Source organism: Geotrypetes seraphini, chromosome 2 (assembly GCF_902459505.1).
Source record: "Geotrypetes seraphini chromosome 2, aGeoSer1.1, whole genome shotgun sequence".
Taxonomy (NCBI): Eukaryota; Metazoa; Chordata; class Amphibia; order Gymnophiona; family Dermophiidae; genus Geotrypetes; species Geotrypetes seraphini.
Genome location: NC_047085.1, coordinates 226,147,965 through 226,170,532, shown reverse-complemented (window position 1 = coordinate 226,170,532; position 22,568 = coordinate 226,147,965). Strand labels below are relative to the sequence as shown.

The following is a 22,568-nucleotide window of genomic DNA, read 5'->3' as shown; positions in this document are numbered from 1 at the left end:
AAAGATCCGGCAGCGTTCCACTGAGATCATTCAGGATGCCATCTTAGCTAGGCTCCTCCCCCTCAATCCAATCTTTTTCAGCAATGTGGTATTTTATTGTTTCCTGTAGTTTACTAATCTGACCACTTGTGCTGTCTAGTAGGCTTTTCAGCCCTAACACTGCTTCATGTCATACGTGCAATTTAATAGTGCTTCAGAGATGAACAGTTCTTATAGGTCCAATTGTGGTTTTTCTTCACATGGTTGTTGATCTTTCCCTCTTTTCCTACACCTTCCAAGAAAATATCCCATAATGTCATCACAGATTTCTTGGCAATTTTCTTTTTCCTATGTTTGTGCACATTTTTGATGGGACAGCTTTTTGTTAATCCTAGAGTTTTAAGTTGTCCATTTTCATTGGGATAATAGAAGGGAACCAGTTTTGGATCATAACTAAGGCTGGAGTAGACCACTAATAATTTTTGGATATGTAGTAGTGGATGAGTGCTGTATCTCTTCTATGGATCGATCTACTGACAAAGAATTTCTAACTTAAGAAGCAAATTTCATTCGCTACTTATCAGATATCATCTTTCCATGGCTATGAATCATTTTTCAAAATTTTGATGCTTTTTTAGAAATTAAATTCAAAGCAGATGGTCTCAAGGATTACTTAATACTAACAATCATGTAAAGAGCTGCAGTATGAATACGAGAGAACTCCAAGGGCCACCAAAAGATTTCAAGCTTAAGTCTAACTTAAGAAGCAAATTTCATTCGCTACTTATCAGATATCATCTTTCCATGGCTATGAATCATTTTTCAAAATTTTGATGCTTTTTTAGAAATTAAATTCAAAGCAGATGGTCTCAAGGATTACTTAATACTAACAATCATGTAAAGAGCTGCAGTATGAATACGAGAGAACTCCAAGGGCCACCAAAAGATTTCAAGCTACTAGTTTTGTAAACCGCCTTGACCTTCTTGTTCAGACTGGATATTACTCCAGCACTAAAGGAAGTACACTGGCTACCCATAAGAAAGAGGGCCATCTCCAAACAATTGACTGTCACCTTTAAGCGCTTCCACAACATGACCCACTATATGGCAGAAAAGCTCCCCATCTATCACCTGACCACTCAGATTGCACCTGGAACACTGACTATGTATCTCACTGGCTTATCAGCTGCAACTAGAAACTGCTCGGAAATTATCCTTCTCCCTTAATGTGACAAAACTGGGGAACCAGCTTCCCCCAGACATTCGAGCTATAGATAGCCTGCTGCCTTTCAGGAGAGCAGTAAAAATCGTACTGTTCTCAGACCACCGTAAACCTGCCTTGAGACCTTAAAGGCCATGCTATAGCGATCTGAAACTGATTACCAAAGACTCATTGCTGAATGCGGTGTGGTGTACTGTCATGTATTGTCTTGTACGGTTACCTTTCCAACACCTACCACGGTCCCATTAGTCTTAGTCTCATGTCTCCGGTTTAACTAAGAATGTACCACTTAGAAAATGACACAGGGACAAATTTTTCCCCCTCCCCACGGGAACTCATTTTCCTGTCCTGGCAAGTTCTTTTCCTGCTCCTGGCCCATTCCTGCAAGCTCTGTCCTTATCTGCACAAGCCTCAAGCATTTTAAAATCATAAGTGTTCAAGGCTTGTGCGATAAAGGCAGAGCTTACAGGAATGGGACAGGACAGAGAAACTGAGTTGCTGCAGGGACAGGGAAAAATTTGTCCCCGTGTCATTCTCAAGTACCACTGCAACCCTCAATCTAATACCTCGAGTATATTGCAAATGTACCCTAATCCAATGACTCCAGTACATTGTGAATGTTCCTCGGTAACCTGTACTACTTCTAATACCTGCCATGATCTCATTCTGGAAAAGCGGAGGCTTAAAGGGGACATGATGGAGACTTACAAGATCATGAAGGGCATAGAGAAAGTGGAGAGGGAAAGAAGATTAATATGCAGGTCCTGAACCTAATGGGCCGCCACGTGAGCGGACTGCTGGACATGATGGACCTCTGGTCTGACCCAGCAGAGGCACTGCTTATGTTCTTATGTCTAATTGTAAATATACCTCTGTAACCCTTATTCCAATTCTCTAGTATATTATGATTGTATCCTTAATCCTCTCTCTCCAATATATTGTGCATGTACCACTGTAACCCGTTCTGGGCTCCTGGAAAGGACAGGCTATAAAACTAAACAAATATTAACATTAAAAATTAATAGCAATATTAATTCTGACACTTCAAAGATATATTTTTAAAACTCACTTTATTTTGGATTGTCAGCATTAGCAAATTCCATAAATGGAAACACCCGAGTAACACACTTAAGGGGTTGCAGTTACTGTATCAGGAGGGCAAGACTGAAATTAATGCATTGGTAGGATTTGAATAATATTTCAACCAGCTGTTTGAGGACCGTGGTAGAGGACGTCGGAGGCCACAAGTGGCCCAGGGCCATTCGTTAGAGACCACTGGCTTATACCATGAAATGGCACCAGAAACATCCTGGAATATGAATGTAGCTGCTATAAGGCAACTTTCAGTGAAGATCTCATAGCTAATCAGGATCACTCTTGTAGCATAATGTTTGTAGTAGGCAATTATCTTCCTCTTCCCTTGTGAGAAACCATTTTTTTAGGACAGATGAAAGAAAAAAAGCTGCATGTGAAAATAGGTCTCACAGATGTTCTTTTATAGGGTTGCCAACCACCAGACTTGGAACCTTCCTGGAAAACAGAGTGAATGAGTTCTTGCGGCGACAAAACCATCCAGAAGCAGGCGAAGTCATTGTGCGAGTGGTGCATGCTTCAGATAAAACTGTGGAGGTGAAGCCAGGAATGAAAGCCAGGTAAATACCTTAAAGCAGCAATTATGGAAAGGATTTTTGTTTGTTTAAAGGGGCTGTGATGCTTGTGTTCAGCATCTTCAATGATTGTACAAAATGATTAAGGTAAATCTTGTATAACTTAATCTAGAGAAAATCTTATATGGCAGCAGTCATAGTGAAGCTTAACAAGGCTCATGCCATGGGATCTCACTAGTTTTACTTAAATGTTTTATTTTAGTTGTGTTCTACTTAATTTGTAATTTGATTTATTACTGTGCAAGTGGCATGTAATACCTGAAGTGGCAATTAAAGCAAGTTCTCACTCAAAATTTCTATAGGAAGAGAGGTGAAAACAATACAACATATGTAAACAATTAAGCAATCTGTACTATAGGAAAGCTTGGAACTAAAGAGCTTTTTCATCCTATATAAGTAAGTCTCTTTCCTGTCTATATATTCATGCAAATTAAGTCCAAAACAGAATGGCTTTCAGTTTGGGTTTTGGAAAAATGATTTTGTTTTAGGATGTAAATAGTTTTGAAGAGATCATCCAATAATAACTTGTTTGCAATCCCATCATTAAAACATATTAACACTATGAGAGATAATATTTTTTATCCTAGGACAAGCAGGCAGCCTATTCTCAACGTATGGGTGACATTATCCACGGAGCCAGATGCGGACAGCCTCGCAAGCAGACTTGCTTGTAGAAATGTAGAATTTCGAGTCAGCCGCACCGCGCATGCGCGAGTGCCTTCCTGCCCAGCACAGGGCACATCTCCTCAGTTCTCAGTTTTCCGCAGAGCCGAGAAGTCTGTACTTTGACACTCTGCATTGAACTTCGTTCGCTTCGGGCCTTCTCTCACTGCGGTTTGTGTTCTTTTTAGTCGCAAATTGCTGTGATACTTTCTTTATTTTCCTTTTTTAAAAAAAAAGATTTAATTTGATTTTTTTCTTCATTGACTGACTGGCGGGCCAGGCTGCACGGCCGCAGCCTGCAGACTTCGACTTCGAAGCGGCTATCTTCCCTCCTATGTCTCGGCCAGTCACGGGCTTCAAGAAGTGTAGCCAGTGCCAGCGTGCAATTTCTCTCATGGACCCACACTGCTGGTGCCTTGGGCCTGACATGGACTCTTCACTGACACCCTTGACCTCGAGTGCTGCCTCGGTCCCACCTTCCAGTGAAGACCCTCCTGCTTCCATGACTCCGACCTCGAGCCTCATCAGACAGTCCTCGTTTGGACCGTCTTTTGCCTCGAGTAAACCTGCTTCATCTTCCTCTGATCCCCTCAGGTCAGATACCTAAGAAGGTTCCTGCAGTGGTCCTCAAGCTTTCCCAGACCTCCAAGTCCAAGCACATCTCCACTGCCACCTTGGAACCTATAGCCTCAGCAAGTGGTCCGGTTTCAGACGCAGATCCACCTTTGCAGGCTTCTCTCCAGACCATGTTGGAGCAGCAGTTTGTTCAGTTATTGAGCAAATATGATTCTGCCTCAACACTGCCTCCTTTAATCCAGCCTGGGCAATCAGCAGTCTCCCGCGAGGTCGAGTCCCTGCCTTTGCCTTGAGCTGAAGCTTCACACTCTATGCAAGGAGTAGATTCTTTGCAAGTGTCTCAACAGGAATCCTCGCACTCCATACAAGGAGCAGAGTCTTTGGGAGTGCTTCAAGATTCCCCGATCCAATCCACTGTGTTTCGATCTACAGCTTCTAGCCCTATCCATTCACCAGCAGCATTGCCTGTTTCCATACATAGAGCGAAGTCTCCTCGAGACCTGCTTCCAGGCACCACTCTCATTGCTGATCGAGACATCCATCGAGGTGCAGATCTTCTAAAGAGCAGCCTTCTTCGTCTAGGTCTCATTCCAGACCTTCCAGCTCTTCGAGGCCTCCAACTCCTCGCTCGAGGTCACCACTTCTGGACCCTGAGGAATCAGCTGCTTCAATTGCCTCCTCCAAGTCTCCATATACTTTGGATTGCCACTTCTCCAGAGAGGCTTCACCTTCATTCTTGAGGTCATCGAGTCCCTCACGAGGCAGGGCCTTGGCAGATCAGCTGTCTTTCTCTTCCTTCCTTCGTCAGATCGCTGATGACCTGGCAATTCAATTAGATGCTGGCTCTAAATACAAGGAGTATCTCAAGGTCATACATCTATCTCAACCTCCTGCAGAGCCACTTAAGCTTCCTCTTAACAAGCTTTTGTCTCAAACTTTCAAATGTTGTCTGGAGACACCAGGCAAATTGGACTCGAGGTCTAGAACTCTGCATTGCAAAGGGTTTGAGTATTCACAATTATCTCATCAATCCTTCCTTGTGGAGTCCTCTTTGAAAAGAACCCATCCTTCCAAGGTCTATACTATAGTTCCTCCTGGAAGGGAGGGTAAAACCATGGACAAATTTGGACGCTGTTTATATCAAAATGCTATGATGTCCTCCAAAGTCCTCAATTATAATTTTGTCTTCTTTACTTATCTCAAGTTCCTTATTGATCTTCTTCCAGGTTTTCTGAAGAACCTGGATCAACATAGACATTTCGAGTTCCAAGAAGTCACTGCTACTCTATCACAACTCAGATTGCATCTTCTCCAGTCATCTTATGATGCCTTTGAGCTGTCGGCTAGGGCCACTGCTTTGTCTGTAGCAATGCACCACTTGGCCTGGCTTCTCACCATTGACATGGATCCTAATCTTCAGGACCGTCTGGCTAACATTCCTTGTCAGGGCAATGACCTCTTTGATGAATCTATAGAGGCTATCACTAAGAAGTTGTCTGAACATGAAAAATCTTTTGCTTCCATTGTCAGACCAAAGCCAAAGTCAGCTCCTGCAAAACCTTCATGCCCTACTCCGGTTTTCCAGAGGCGTTATACTCCAAGTGTGGCTCCTTACACTCGAGCTCCTTCCAAGAAACCGCAGCAACAGAAACCTCAGCCTTCTGCTGCACCTAAGGCTTCGTAGCCTTTTTGACTGTCTAAAACAGAGCCTTTGTCCTTCCTTCCCCCCCTAGGAGGTTGTCTCCATCATTTTTACCAACGATGGGAGACCTTTACATCTGATCTCTGGGTGCTGTCAATAATCAGGGAAGGATACTCTCTTCATTTCACTCAGGTTCCACCAGAGCTTCCTCCAAGAGAGTATCCTTCCAATCCATCCCAGACTGCCCTTCATCAGGAAGCTCAAGCTCTGCTTTGTCTCCGTGCCACTGAGGAAGTTCCCTTGGAACAGAAGAGCAGGGGGTTTTACTCCCATTACTTCCTAGTTCTGAAGAAGACAGGCGATCTGAGACCCATTTTGGATCTCAGGGCTCTCAACAAATTTTTAGTCAAAGAAAAATTTTGCATCTTGTCCCTGGCATCCCTTTACCCCCTTCTAGATCAGAATGATTGGTTATGTTCTCTGGATCTCAATGAGGCTTATACTCAACATCCCCATTCACCCGTCAGTACCTCAGATTTTGGGTGGGAAATCTGCATTACCAATACAGAGTGCTACCCTTTGGCCTGGCTTCATCTCCCAGAGTGTTCACCAAGTGCCTGGTGGTGGTAGCAGCAGCTCTAAGGAATCATGGTCTTCAGGTGTTCCCCTACCTAGACAACTGGCTCATCAAATATTCAACATCTCAGGGGGTTATTGTAGCGGCCCAACTGACTACGTGGTTCCTACAAAGCTTGGGATTCGAAATCAACTTCCCCAAATCCCAACTTTAGCCCTCTCAGAATCTATAGTTCATTGTAGCTGTTCTGGACACTATCCAACTAAGAACATTCCTTCCGCAACAATTTCTGGAGGCTCTTCTTCAACTCTGTCAAGCAGTGTCTTCCCGCTCTTCAATCTCAGCGAGACGCATGATGGTACTACTAGGTCACATGGCCTCCACAGTACACGTGACTCCTTTTGCCAGACTTCACCCCAGAATTCCTCAGTGGTCCCTGGCATCTCAGTGGACGAAGGCTTGCGACCCACTCTCTCGACACATTATTGAAACAGTCTCTCCGCTGGTAGATGCTCTCTTCCAATCTCTCCAGAGGCTTGCTTTTTCAAACGCCCCCTCATCAGAAGGTCCTCACAACAGATTCCTCGATCTACGCTTGGGGGGATCATCTCGATGGTCTCTGTACTCAAGGCCACTGGACCAGTACAGATTGTCAGTGTCACATCAATCTATTGGAACTCAGAGCGATCTTCAGTGCTATCAAAGCTTTTCAACATCTTCTTCACGACAAGGTAGGGGGGGTAACACAGATCTCCCTCCCTTTGTCAAGAAGCTTTGAAGGTTTGGGACCGGGCAATCCTCCACAACATCTTCCTCAAAACTGTCTACATCCAAGAGGCGAAAAACTGTTTGGTGGACAAATTGAGTCTTCTCTGCAACCTCACGAATGGACACTAAATTCCTTGCCTCTTCATCACATTTTTTTGCAGTGGGGAACACCTCAGATAGATCTCTTTGCATCTCCCCACAACCACAAACTGCCTTAGTTCCGCTCCAGGATATATTCTCCTCATCACCTCGCCTCGAGGCAGATGCTTTTCTACTGGAATAGATGAATCTCTTTCTGTATGCATTCCCTCCATTCCCTCTCATTCTCAAGACTCTTGTCAAGTTGAAGAACGATCATACCACCATGATTCTGATAGCACCTTGGTGGCTGAGACAACCTTGGTACTCCCTTCTACTTCAACTCAGCAGCAGGAAGCCATACCTTCTATCAGTTTTTCCGTCTCTGCTTACAGAGGGTCAAGGATCTCTACTTCATCCCAACCTGAAATCTCTACACCTGACAGCTTGGTACCTCTCAACATAACTCCTCTTCAGTTTTCGCAACCTGTAAGAGACATTTTAGAGGCTTCTAGAAAGCCTGCCACTAGACAATGCTACCACCAAAAATGGACTAGATTTTCTACGTGGTGCATCTCTCATGATAAGGAGCCTCAGGATTCCTCCTTATCTTCTGTTCTAGATTATCTTTTGCACTTATCCACCTCTGGCTTCAAGTCTACATCGATCCGAGTCCATCTCGGTGCAATTGCTGCTTTCCATCAGCCTATTGAAGGGAAACCTCTCTCTGTTCATCCGGTGGTTTCCAGATTTATGAAAGGACTTTTCAATGTCAAACCTCCTCTCAAACCGCCTCCAGTGGTTTGGGATCTCAATGTTCTTGCTCAATTGATGAAGCCTTCATTTGAACCAATGTCTACGACTCATCTTAAGTATCTTACCTAGAAAGTGGTCTTTCTCATTGCCCTCACATCTGCTCGAAGAGTCAGTGAGCTGCAAGCATTAGTTGCTGATCCACCTTTCACAGTCTTCCATCATGACAAGGTGGTCCTCTGTACTCATACTAAATTCTTACCTAAAGTGGTTTCAGAATTTCTAATGTACTTCCAGTGTTTTTTTTCCAAGACCTAATTCTCATCCTGGAGAATCAGCTCTTCATACTCTGGAATGTAAGCGTGCTTTGGCCTTCTACTTGGAACTCACCAAACCACACAGAACTGCTCCTCAACTTTTTGTCTCCTTCGATCCAAACAAGTTGGGACATCCAATCTCTAAGCGCACCATCTCCAACTGGATGGCTGCTTGTATCTCTTTCTGCTATGCCCAGGCTGGACTACAACTACAGAGTCGAGTCACAACCCACAAAGTCAGAGCCATGGCAGCTTCAGTAGCTTTCCTCAGATGAAAGTACACCAACATGGAAGGGAGAACAAGAGAAGGATGACTCCGAAGTAGACGCCCACAGAGGAAAAACACAGGAAGAGGAGGAAAGGACAAGTCGACCCAGAAGAAGAAGCAGCAAAGCACTCCGAGGACATAGACCTGTGACCGAAGTGAAAATTGAAGAAGAGAAAGTCTGTGATCCTAGTGGGAGACTCAATCCTAAGGAATGTAGACAGCCACATAGCAGGTGGGAGAGAGGATCGACTAGTGACCTGGCTCCCAGGAGCAAGAACAAAGGACATCGTGGACCAAATTGGAGAGATCCTGGAAGGAGCAGAGACAGAAGAGACTGCAGTAATGATCCACATCAGGACAAATGATGTCAGCAGGAGAGACTACAGAAGAAGTGCACTGATAGAACAGTTCAAGATTCTGGGAAGGAAATTGAAGATGAGGACCGAGAAGATAGCGTTCTCAGAGATCCTACCAGTACCGAAGGCAGATGTGAAGAGGCAGACGGAACTACAATCAATAAATGCTTGGATGAGGAGATGGTGTGAGGAAGAGGGGTTCCACTTAGTGAGGAACTGGACAACATTTTGGGGTAAGAGCAAGCTCTTCAGAAGAATGGACTGCACCTGAGCGGTGGGAACTAGACCTAGCAAACAACGCCAGGAGAGGAATAGAACAGGCTTTAAACTAAAAAGAAGGGGAAAGCCGACAGTCGATCAAGTGTCGACGATTCGGAAGAAGGTATCCCTCGAAGATACTAAGGGAGAAAAATGGTGGGAAGAAACAACGGGCAAAACACAGAAGAAGAGGATAAAAGGATTGCAGCACAAGAGAAGAAAATAAAATTTGAAGCACCCAAGGAAAGGAAATGAGGACAAAAAAATACCAGGACCTAAATTGCATATATATTAATGCAAGGAGCCTAAGGAACAAAATGGGGGAATTAGAAGTCATGGCCAAAACTGAGAACATAGACATCATGGGGTCTCCGAAACATGGTGGAATGAAGAAAACAAATGGGATACAGCACTGCCGGGGTACAAACTCTATTGCCAGGACAGGTCAGGTCAGAAAGGAAGAGGAATAGCCCTATACATAAAAGAAAACATACACTCGACCAGAGTGGACACAGCAGCAACGACCAACAATTTGGAATCGCTATGGGTTAAAATACTGATAATTGAAGTCTCCCATAATAATCGTGTTACTGCTTTTGCATTCTCGCTTCATCTCAGCTTCCATTTCTTCATCGATAGCTTCGGTTTGCCCAGGTGGACAATAGTACAATCCCATCTTTATCTCGGGATAAAGATGGGATTGTACTATCGTCCACCTGGGCAAACCGAAGCTATCGATGAAGAAATGGAAGCCGAGATGAAGCGAGAATGCAAAAGCAGTAACACGATTATTATGGGAGACTTCAATTATTCCGGGATAGACTGGAGTCTTGGAAGCTCAAAATGCGCTAGAGAGACCGGATTCCTGGAGGCTATACAGGATTGCTTCATGGATCAACTTGTCAGAGAACTGACAAAAGGGAATGCCACTCTGGATCTAATCCTAAATGGGCTAAGAGGACCTGTGAAGAAAGTGGAAGTAGTGGGACCGCTGGGAAACAGCTATCACAATATGATCAAGTTCAAAGTTGAAGTAGGAATACCAAAGGGAAAGAGAATCATAGCGACAACTTTTAACTTCAAGAAAGGAAACTACGAAGCGATGAGAGTAATGGTAAGGAAGAAACTTAGGAACACCTCAAATAAATGGCAGACTGTAGAGCAAGCCTGGTCTTTATTCAAGGACACGGTGATCGAGGCACAAAATATGCATGTCCCAAGATTCAGAAAAGGGTGCAAAAAGAATCAAACAAAAGACCCGGTGTGGATAACCAAAGAAATGAAGAAAGCGATTGGTGATAAGAAGAATTCAAAAACCAAAAACAACTGCAGACTATGTACAAGAAGCAGGCACTGTTTATTTCAAACTCTAATGGTATATACAACCTTATTACCAACTGAGGGACCCAATAAGAAGAATAAGAATTCATTCAGGAAATGGAAAAAGGGCAAAACTGAGGAGAACTGGAACGAGCACAGGAAGTATCAAAAAGAATGTCACCGTGTGGTTAGAAAAGCCAAAAGAGAATATGAAGAATGGCTAGCCAAGGAAGCACGAAATTTCAAACCGTTCTTCAGATATGTTAAAGGGAAGCAGCCGGCTAGGGAGGAGGTGGGACCGCTGGTTGACGGAGACAGGAATGGAGTGGTGAAGGAGGAGAAAGAAGTGGCGGAAAGACTAAACATGTTCTTTTCGTCTGTATTTACAAAAGAGGACACATCCAACATACTGGAGCCTGAGCAAATCTTCAAAGGAGACCAAACAGATAAATTAATATCCTTGGAAGTAAGCCTTGAAGACGTACGCAGGCAGTTAGAAAAATTAAAAACTGAAAAATCGCCGGGCCCAGACGGAATCCACCCAAAGGTTCTGAAAGAACTAAAGGAGGAAATAGCGGAACTACTACAGCAAGTTTGTAATCTATCCCTGAAAACTAGAGTGATCCCGGATTGGAAGATAGCCAATGTTACACCCATCTTTAAAAAGGGATCAAGAGGTGACCCGGCAAAAATGGCGGAAGAGCTGATAAAAGACAGCATCAATGAGCATTTCAAAAGAAATAAACTTCTAAACACAAGCCAACATGGCTTCTGCAAGGGGAGATCATGCCTAACGAACTTACTGCACTTCTTCGAAGGAATTAACAAAAGGATGGACAAAGGGGACCCCATAGACATCGTATATTTAGATTTCCAAAAAGTCTTTGACAAGGTACCCCATGAACGCCTACTTCGGAAACTGAAGAACCATAGGGTTGGAAGGAGACGTACATAGATGGATCAAGAATTGGTTGGCGGGTAGGAAGCAGAGGGAAGGAGTAAAGGGCCACTACTCGGACTGAAGGAGGTTCACGAGTGGTGTTCCACAGGGGTTGGTGCTCGGACCGCTGCTATTCAATATATTTATAAATGATATAGAAACAGGGACGAAGTGCGAAATAATAAAATTTGCAGACGACACCAAACTATTTAGTGGTGCTCGGACTAAAGAGGACTGCGAAGAATTACAAAGGGACCTGATCAAACTATAGGAGTGGACGACGAGATGGTAGATGAAGTTCAATGTAGAGAAATGTAAAGTATTGCATGTAGGAAGCAGAAACCCGAGGTACAGCTATACGATGGGAGGGATGTTATTGAGTGAGAGTACCCAAGAAAGGGACTTGGGGGTAATTGTGGACAAAACATTGAAGCCGATGGCACAGTGCGCAGCGGCCGTTAAGAGAGCGAATAGAATGCTAGGTACAATCAAGAAGGATATTACAACCAGGACGAAAGAAGTTATCATGCCGCTGTATTGGGCGATGGTGCGTCCGCATCTGGAGTACTGCGTCCAATATTGGTTGCCATACCTTAAGAAGGATATGGATATACTCGAGAGGGTTCAGAGGAGAGCGACACGTTTGATAGAGGATATGGGAAACCTTTCATACACTGAGAGACTGAAGAAACTAGGGCTCTTTTCCCTGGAGAATAAGAGAATTAGAGGGGATATGATAGAGACTTTCAAGATCATGAAGGGCATAGAGAAAGTAGAGAGGGACAGATTCTTCAAACTTTCGAAAACTACAAGAACGATAGGGCATTCAGAAAAGTTGAAAGGGGACAGATTCAAAACCAATGCTAAGAAGTTTTTCTTCACCCAACGGGTGGTGGACACCTGGAATGCGCTTCCAGAGGGCGTGATAGGACAGAGTATGGTATTAGGGTTCAAGAAGAGATTGGACAATTTTCTGAAGGAAAAGGGGATTAAGGGGTATAGATAGAGGACTACTACTACATAGGTCCTGGACCTGTTGGGCCGCCGCACGAGTGAACTGCTGGGCACGATGGACCTCTGGTCTGACACAGCAGAGGCACTTCTTATGTTCTTATCTACTCCTATTGAGGAAATTTGCAAAGCTGCTACCTGGTCCTCAGTTCATACTTTCTCCTCACTATTGTCTGGATGTTTTCTCCAGAAGGGATGGCCATTTTGGCAAGAGAGTATTACAAAATTTATTCTCCTAAATTGCCAATGCTCTCACCATCCCATTCTGGTTAGCTTGGAGGTCACCCATATGTTGAGAATAGGCTGCCTGCTTGTCCTGGGATAAAGCACAGTTACTTACTGTAACAGTTGTTATCCAGGGACAGCAGGCAGCTATTCTCACAACCCACTCATCTCCCCTGGTTGGCTTCTCTGAACTGAGGAAACGCGCCCTGTGCTGGGCGGGAAAGCACTCGCCCATGCGCGTGTGGTTGACTCGAAACTTCTATGTTTCTACAAGCAAGTCTGCTTGCGAGGCTGTCCGCATCCGGGCTCCGTGGATAATGTCACCCATATGTTGAGAATAGCTGCCTGCTGTCCCTGGATAACAACTGTTACGGCAAGTAACTGTGCTTTCCGTCACTCTCTTGAATTCAGCATCAGCCTATATACAAGAGATTAGTTCGTTGGACAATTTGTCTAGCTTAAAAATCTATGCTTTTTAAAGATGCTTTTGCAGTATGACCATCCTTTTAAGGACGGTTTTTTAATCACACACTAGTCCAGTCGTTCAGGCTGACCCCTCTGTACTCCCTCTCTCTCGTTTTTTCCCTTATTTGTTTTTCTCTCAAACAATTGTAGTTCTTCCCCTTCCTTTCGTACCAGTCAAGTTAGGTCTTTCTTGTTAGTCTAGCTTTTATGTCTTTTGATGGTTCTTTGATGTTATGTTCTAAGTGTTTCCCTACTTATTATTTTTTTATGTAAAGCCGCCTTGATATTTGAAAAGGCGGGATAACAAAATTTTAATAAGCTTGGAAACTTGTATCATATGGAAAAGTCAAATGGGAATGTGCTTGTTTACAGAACACAGGAAAAATATGTTACAGGGAAGACTTTAAACAAATTAGAAGAATAGTCAAGGGTTTAAAAATTAATTTAGTTCAAAAATATGAAATCATGCATTTAGGATGCTGAAATCAACAGTAGCAGGTATCATTACATTACATTAGGGATTTCTATTCCGCCTGTGCCTTGCGGTTCTAGGCGGATTACAATATAGAAAGTATCTGGGACATTCCAGTAGAGTTACATTTTAGGATAAGAGTAAGTTACAGGAACAGTAATGAGTTATGATACTACAATTTCACAGAAGATAATACTTATTACAGAAGATATTACATATAATAGAAGATAATGCATTTTACAGAGGTAATACATGTCAACTCGATCGGTTAAATCGGGTGTAGAAACATAGAAAGATGACGGCAGATAAGGGCCATATAGCCCATCAAGTCTGCCCACACTATTTACCCACCCTCTTAAGTCTTCTGACCCCTTAAGTATAATTGTAATTATACTGCCACTCTACTGACCCGCTCATGTAGTGTAGAAGAAATTACAGTACATTCTAGATCACAGATAAAAAGATGATATAGGTGGGTATTTCCGAAGTCGTTGATTGGGAGCTCAAAAGAATTGGGGGTCAGTTTGACAAAGCAGTTGGGAAGCCTAAAGAAGAATGTTGTAATTACCTTTGGTAAGACTCACAAGATGGCTGTGTGATATTTTTCCTCCGCTCCAGCCCGTGATTTAAACATCTTTTTCGTCCCCTAGCAACACCGGCTCAGGTCAGTGCGACGCATATTTTCTTTCCGAATGGCCTCTAAATCAAATAAGCCCGACGGCGCTTCCCACTCTGGCTCTACAACGTCGCATAATGCTTCTAAAAGAACCAAGCATGAGCCCCCATCGCCGGTTAAGGCCGCCGCAGCTACAGACCACGAGGACTCCCTATCCCACGATCTTCAAACCCTGCGGAACTTAATGCAGGAAAATTTATCTGCCACTGTCGATATAAAATCCGAAATCGGCAACATCCTACAACAGCTAAAACAACACAATGCACGGATCGACCTTACCGAAGAGGCTGTCAGCCCACGATGCTCAATTCCTCGAGGTGCAGAGAGGCCTTGCTAAAATCTCACTCCTACAACGGGATATTGATGACCTCTCGAACCGTATGAGACGGAGCAATGTGAGAATCATCGGGATTTCTGAGGGGACGGAAGGGAAAGATCTCATGTCCTATCTTAACTCCTTCATACCTGAAATCTTACATATTAAATTTGATCCCCCTCTTGAGATCGAAAGAGCACACCGGATGCCATCTGGCCCCCCATCTCCATTGAAACCAGCTCGTCCGATAGTGCTAAAATTGCTGAGATATACACAAGCCTTACAAATCTTACAGTCTGCAAAGGCTCAGCCTTCCTTGCTTCTAAATGGTAAGAAAATATTCTTCACTCCTGATCTATCAAAAACTTCAGCGCATAAAAGAAAAACCTTTCTCTCCATGCGCCCTCGATTAAAGAGCATTGGAGCGCAATACGGGCTTTTTTACCCTGCTCGTATGAAAATTACATACCGCAATACTACGAAGTTTTTTGATGAACCACAAGATCTTCAGAAATTCCTGGATGACAACGCTAGTGACATGACCTGAGCTTTATGACTGTTTTCAGCTTTCTATTTTGGGGACTGCACTCATCTGTTTGGAGGTCTGGAGGGTGCCTTATTACACCTATCTTGTTGGCATGAGACCCCATAGATGGAATATCCTTCTACTTCCATATTTTGCTTATCAGCATGAATACCTTTATTTGATTTGTTCTTTCTTATTATTTTTATTTTTGGATCTTATTTTAACACATCATGGAGCTGTACACAGACTATTTTTGCTCAACTTAAAATATCTACTGTTGTTCCTAATTTCTGAATAATTATGGTTCACATACATATTGCATCTCTTAATGTTAAAGGAATCAACAGTCCTATGAAAAGAAAAAAAATCTTACACTACTTTAAACACCTGGGAGCTAATATATGCCTCATTCAGGAATCTCATCTCAGCATAGAAGAGGCACATAAATTAGCTGGAGGCTGGATCCAATATTGTTTTGCAGCCCCCTGCTCTAGGAAAAAAAAAACGGAGTCATCACATTAATCAGCAAGTCTCTCCACTTCCAACTTGCCTCTCATCAGTTTGATCCTGCTGGTAGATGTTCACTGCTTGAGGGAACCATTGAAGGACGACCTTTGACTATCATAAACCTATATGCTCCGAATACTGATGACCTCCTCCTTTTTTCAGTTTCTCAAAACTGTTCACAAAACATCCTTAACATCTAATACAATTGTTGCGGGCGACTTTAACTTTCCTTTTGACCCGTACCTGGATAGATCTTTTACCTGTCGCCCAGCTAAACTCCGAGTTCGAACATCTGTGACACAACTTATGCACACATTTGGCTGGTCTGACATCTGGCGGATTTTGAATCCTAAAGAGCAGGATTTCACATTCTTTTCTGCACCCCACAAAACTTTCTCTCGAATTGACTATCTCTTATACTCCAAAGACATATTATCAATACTCACTGGCACAAAAATCCATGACATTACTGTTTCCGATCATGCAGCTGTATCTTGTTCCATTCATTGGTCTGCACCTACCTCATCTAGACCCTGGAGATTGAACAATTCCTTCTTCATGATGATGACTTTGTTTCCCATATTACCACAGCATCGATATCTTTCTTCTCTACAAATACAAACTCTGTCTCCAACTATTCTACCCTTTGGGAAGCATATAAAGTGTGGCTACGAGGCGAAGCGATAAGCTATTCAGCTTTCCGACTTCAACAAAAAAAAAACGTGACCTTCAGAGACTAGAAAATGAAATACACACTACGGAGACCCTACTCCTGCATCAACGTTTTGATCCTTCTACTTACAAATCTCTGCTACAACTCAAATTTCAATATAATGAAATCTTTAGTAATCTCGCCTCTGTGACTCTGTTTCGCAGATCTGTTACATATTACGCCTCTTCTAATAAATCTGGCCACCAACTTGCTCTATATCTCAAGGGCAAAAGAACGAAACATCGAATTTCCCACATCAAAACTTCTTCTGGATCAATTACTATTTATGGAATAGTATTGAGCGCCAAATTCTGTGCTCAGCTTGGGGCTTGAGGACTTAATACTAACTGAAATCTGGTATAAATCCTGATGCATAAATTGGGTGTGAATCTCTGATATTCTGTAATACAGCATGCATGTTTGAATGTCCCTGACTCACCTATGCCACTCCCATGGCCTCCTTTTCAGTTGCATATGATCCAATTTAAGCACACATTGTTATAGAATAGCGCGTAGCCAGATAAGTGCCCAAATCATAACTAACGTCAAGTACTTGTTAGCTCCAATAATTAAATCACAGGCACCAATTAATTTTGGGTGCCAATCTAGGATCCACACCCAAAATTTGGGTGCAGTAGGCGAGAGGTTCTAGACAAGTGGGTAGTGTCCCCATGGCCGTGTGCCATGTCCCCATGGCTGCATCCGATCTGCAGAAGGAATCCAGTTTGGATTTTTCTCTGTGCCTCTTCTGTACGTCACTGAGCTTCTTAGCTTCACTTACACTTTGTTCCTTCTGCTTGCGTGCCTGCAGAAGTGTGTTCGTTCTGCTCTCCACATTTTATTATTTTATTCAGTGTTTTAGTCCTTTTATCTTCAGAATTCTTGTGCTCAGCTGACAGGCGAATCTCAGCGAGTACCTGTTAGCCAGGCAGCTTTGAAACTCGGGACCATCCCTAAAGTTGTCTCACCTACTGTTTAGCAGGGGTCGAGCACAGGCTGTTAGGCGCCCTTAGGAGACTCGGCGGTGCACGTCCATCGGTCTCCAGGGGTGGAGGTGCAGTCAGGCATGGGGATCTGACTGGCAGCTCGAATATCAACTTTGCCCAGGATGAGGCAGTGATTCTCTAATCCATCTACTGTAAGAGAGATGAGGCAGGCTGCAGCACAGATCCACAAACAGGTCACAGTGAGTATAGACTGTTCCAGCCTGTGAGATGGATCAGGGCAGTCTACTTTTCAAAATTACTGAGCTGTGGAATGATTTTCCTATTCATCTGCGCGATCTGGGTTCTTTCCAACCATTTCGAAAACATCTTAAAACATGGCTATTTTCAAAGTTGTAAATTCCGCTCCTCTCCATACTATTCCAAATCCATATTGTATCTGTTCTTTCTAATTTTCTTGTAAACCATGCCAAGCTCTACTGTTATAGAGAAGATGCGGTATATAAGCCTAAAGTTTAGTTTAGAGGAGGTCTAAAAGTAGGGTTTTTAAGGTTTGTGCATATCCCCCTGTGGTCCCCCACCTGAAAAATCCTAAAATCGCTGTTTTATTTAAACTTTGCTAAGTGCGGTAAATATCATGATTTTGCCACAAATTTCACAGCGGTGTCCACCTTGGATTTTTAGCGATCTTTTTTTTCAAAAGCTCCCTGCTTTTTCAAAACTGCAATTTTTGCCTCAAATCTTGTTGGGATGGAGTTCTTAGGCTCTCCTAATGTGAATTCTTGCCAGGATTGCACAAATTAGGTGTTTCAGGAGCATTCTTGCGCCACAAAACTTAGCCTCTTCCCTGGTCCAGTAGGTGAAAAAACGCTTTGCTAACCCAGTGGGGCAGCCTTCATTATTTGGGGGGCTGCACACAGCTGCGATCTTACTGCAGCCTTTGAAATGCATTGTTTAGTCCTGTTGTGACTATGCGCCCCAGGAGCCAGAGACTTTCTCAGAGCTTTTGAAATGGTTGTAATAAAAAAGAAAACCTTTTCAAAGCAGGTATTCTTCCCCTACACAGTCCTACTCCGCATCCGCTGCGTCTCCCAGTGGCGTTGCTTCTCTGGGAATGTTCTTGTCTCAGTCGGCCATTGTTCCTGATCTACCTGATCTTGGTCTTTATACTGATGTCCAGCTTGCTGACCCCTTATTTCAAGGTGCAGCTCTTCCAAGGACGGGGTCCAAGGACTGTATGCTGGATCTTTGGATCCTTAAGGGGCTCTAGGACCTGGGAACAATCCCATAGTTCTGTGCTTGTTTCAGTCTGCGGCTTTGCCAAATCTTTTTTCTGAGTCTTTGCAGGAATTGCATTTGATCACTTAGTCGGCTCCGTCCTCTTCATCCTCCTGGATTTCTGGTTCATGCTCACAGTCTCCCACCTTTCCCTGGCACCCTGATATGACCATTTTAATATCAGAGCAATGTGACTATCTGGAAGGTGCTCTTATATTAGCGAAGACCATGTCTCACTTGTACCCTCTGGCATTTGAGTGCCCACAGGTTCTGGATCAGCCTAGAGTGGATTCTTTGGTTACATAGGTGCCTGACTGCATCTCTCTACCCAGGGAAAGTGCTGTAATGCTTACAGATATGCAGGACCACCATGTGGACGTTGTCCTCGGAGGCTTTTTGATGCAGCTGCTTTGGTCTTTCATGCTGCTTTGACGGCGTCTGTTGTAACATGCACCTATCTGTCTCACCTACACACCCTGGAAAGTGAAGCTGTAGATTCTCCTCCTCAACTTCTTTTGGCTGGGTCAGCTTATGTGACTGCTGCTTTATTTACATTATGCGGGTTTGGGGGGTTTGCATTTCTTCCCACAGAATGCTCTGAATTAGACAATGGACTGGTGATTCCACTTCCAAAGGTTTCTTTGGCGAAACTTCCCTTTCAGGGCAGTTGTTTGGCAAGGGGCCTGGTCAACCTCATGGATTCTGTGGTGTTTAGCACTTTAAGACCCTGCCTGATAGCAGACACAGACCTCTTCTAGATGTTTTGGTCGCTCTAATTTTCATGACTCCAGGCATTCCCACTCTTATTCCAGCACCATATCTCAGACCAGAGCTTCCGGCAGCGGTACTTGGCTAAAGATGTGCCCAGCCATCTGGATCCTGTCCTGCGCCTCCTGCCAAGCAGGCACACTGTGCCAGGCTGGGGGACCCACCTCTACTGTTAGGGGGGTAGGCTTTCCGCGTTCCTGACAGCTTGGGTTTGCATTATGTCTGACCTGTGGGTTCTGGACTTTATTTGGTCGGGCTGCAATTTGAATTCACTTGGCCTCTGACCAATTGATTTGTGGAATCTCCCATAGGACATCTGGACAAGGCGCTCCAAGTACAACCTCTGTACAGCGCTTGCTGGATATTCAAGTTCTAGAGTGGGTGCCACCTGATCTTTCAGACTCTGGCAGATACTCCATATGTTTTATCGTGCCACTGAATGGCTCTGTCGGCTGGAGGCTTATTCTGAAGCTGCAGCACAAACATGAGGCTCTCAAGATTCCGCGCTTCTCACATGGAAACAGTGTAATCTGTTATAGCAGTGGTGACCCCAGGAGTGTCCCTTGCCTCTGTGGATTCATGAAGGCATGCTTGCATATTCTGATTTTTCCAGCTCATTCAGTTACTTGTGGTTTCATATCTAGCACAAACATTGCCAATTTTTGACTCTGCCCTTTGGACTAGCATCGACTCCTCATATTGCTGAGGTGATGGCAGTCATAGTGGCTTACTTAAGTAACATGGGTCTGTAAGTATACCCTGTCTTGGTCAACTGGCTAGTCAGAGCTCCCTCATTGGCCGAGGGTTGACGTATGGTGGATCAGGTGATCCAAGTGCTAGAGGACCTTGGTTGGATTGTGCTTTACAGACAGAGCATTCTCTCACCCAAGCAGTCTTGGAATAGAATGGTAAGCTCTTTTCCAGTATATAGGTGAGACTTTCTAGACTTCCACCCTGTCCTTTCTGCCCCTGACGATTATCTCAGTTTGTTTTATGTGTCTCCAAGTTGTACCTTGGATGACAGCTCTTGGGGGCTGGGGAACATACTGTATCTATGTTCCTCTTTTTAGCGGGAGTAGTTTCTGAGCTCCCTTGAGGTTTTGCCGGCTGTTTGCAGCTGATATTATCATATTACTCCTTTGAGCAGAACAGTTATTTATGACCTTGATTGATCTGCGTGTCTTTACTTCACATTGATTTGGTGCCCCTTGGTGCTTGGGTACTTAACTGTAGGTGGAGCTAAGAAGCTCAGTGAAGTACAGAAGAGGCACAGAGAAAAATCTGAATTGGATTCTTTCTGCAGATGGCATGCGGCTATGGGGATCTCTACCCACTTGTCTAGAATGTCTCACCTATCTCCTGGAAAAGAGCTTATCAGGGTAAGTACATAATCTTTTTCATTGTTACTAGCTGGGTTGGACAGGCAGGCAAAATGGCTTTTGCAAGGTCATTTTATGCATTTGTAAGTTATTTTAGTGTAGGGTTCTGCAGTAAAAACAATTAACAATATTTCTGCTTATTCCAGTGTTGCAGTTCAGTCATTGTCTTTTTCTAAGATGAATCAGTTTTCCATTTCATTGTTAGCTAGAATAAGAGGTAGAATGCATTTTATCCCAGGACAAGCAGGCAGTATATACTCACAGATGGGTGATGACATCCACAGAGTCCCGGTATGGACAGTACAAAAGTGTACTATCACTTTAACTTCTTTAGAAGTCTTAAGACCGCCCGTGCCATGCATGTGCAAGCGCGTTCCAGACCAGCATCAGCTCATGGGATCATCAGATCTTAGTTTTGTGCAGAGCTAAGCAGTTGTATTCTGGAGTTAGTCCAAGTGTGCATTTTTTCTTGGTTTTTTTTCCTATCTTCCTGTCGTCTTAAGTTCTGGATTTCATTATTTTTGTCCCCTAGTATTTCCCCTTCAAAGTTTTGATTTTTCTGTTTTCGGATTTTTGCAGCCTTCAGGACCCTCTCGGCCTCCTCGCAGGCTGGTTGCATTGACCTTTTTTTGGACTCTAGTTTTCTCGACATCTGATACGAATTGAGTCTTTTGACTTCTCTGCAGCTATGTTTCAATCAATGTCCAAGCCCTCTAGCAGCTTCAAGAAATGTGCTCGGTGCAATAGGGCCATTTCTATCACTGACCCACACAGTGTCTCCAGTGTCTTGGTCCTGAACATCGGGTAGATTCTTGTGCTCTCTGTTCTACACTCCAGAAGCTTTATTTGAAAGCTAGGCTTATGCAGCAAGAAAAGCTTTTCAGGACACGCACAGCATCGAGGATATCATCTCCATCAGCAATGAACAAATGCCATCGGCATTGGCACCCCACCAGTGTCTGCTCCATCGATACCAGTAGCCTCTTCACCTCCTAAAAATGTCTTACCCACTAGGCATAAATCAGCGTCTTCTCAGGCATCGAGTCAGTCAATGCATGCCAAACGCCGACAAAATAAGTCATATTCTCCTTCTCTGCAGTTGTTGTCTCCTCAGAGATGTGCCTCTTTATCGCAGTCTCCAATGCCTCAACACCTTGCGACACTGACCGTACTCACAACATCTACAGTACTGGTGCAGACTTTACAAGACCAAATTAAAGGGATTCCGGGGCAGAGAGCTGTGGGTCAGAAAAGGATCAGTCTATAAGATCTAAGTCAAAGTCTCCCCTCCTTGGAGATGGGATGTGTCCAGAACGGTGGTCTCTAAAAGAATGACGTCGATGAGAAGACCTGCAACTATGACATCTAGAGGAGCTTCTATCTGTACCTCGGTGCCGATCCGATGTGGAATGAGAAGTGGTGCTGTGGTATTGAAGAGAACGAGACTGAGTAGCATGATGCGTCCGAGCTGGAAGTGTTTTGGTACCGGCGTCCCTCATGGAATGAAGCTTGGGCTGGGTTGATACCGATGGAGCTGAGGGAGGAATCTAGGCTGTCTGTGCCTGTAGCTGTAGCATAAGTGCCAGCTCCCTCTAAAGATTACATTTCTTCAGATCATTCTCCTCCACCACCTAGATGGAGATCCCCAATAGAGAGCCTCTCATTCACAAAATTCATTCATCAGATGGGGCAAGCTTTTCCGGTCAAAATGGAATCTGAGTCTGAACCATGAGCAGAGCTTTTTGATGCCTTAGATGTTGAGCAAATCCCTAAAGATTGTTTGACATTTTCTTTCCACAACTTGATTTCCACAAAAATCCTTGGAGTCATCCTGGACCGCACCCTAACCTTCGATGACCATACCAGTGCCCAGGTGAAAAAATGTTTCTGTACCCTCTGGAAACT

At 43.9% G+C, this 22,568-nt stretch overlaps 1 protein-coding gene across 4 annotated transcripts in view; it reads left to right on the top strand.

Annotated features, from left to right (window-relative positions):
- The window catches only part of EP300 (E1A binding protein p300), a 532,137-nt gene that overhangs the window by 416,990 nt on the left and 92,579 nt on the right, over positions 1-22,568 (top strand). For all 4 annotated transcript variants that reach the window (XM_033935072.1, XM_033935073.1, XM_033935071.1 and 1 more), the window contains exon 24: positions 2,703-2,853. In XM_033935072.1, the coding sequence (XP_033790963.1) occupies positions 2,703-2,853 (151 nt within the window). The remainder of the gene's footprint in view (positions 1-2,702; positions 2,854-22,568) is intronic.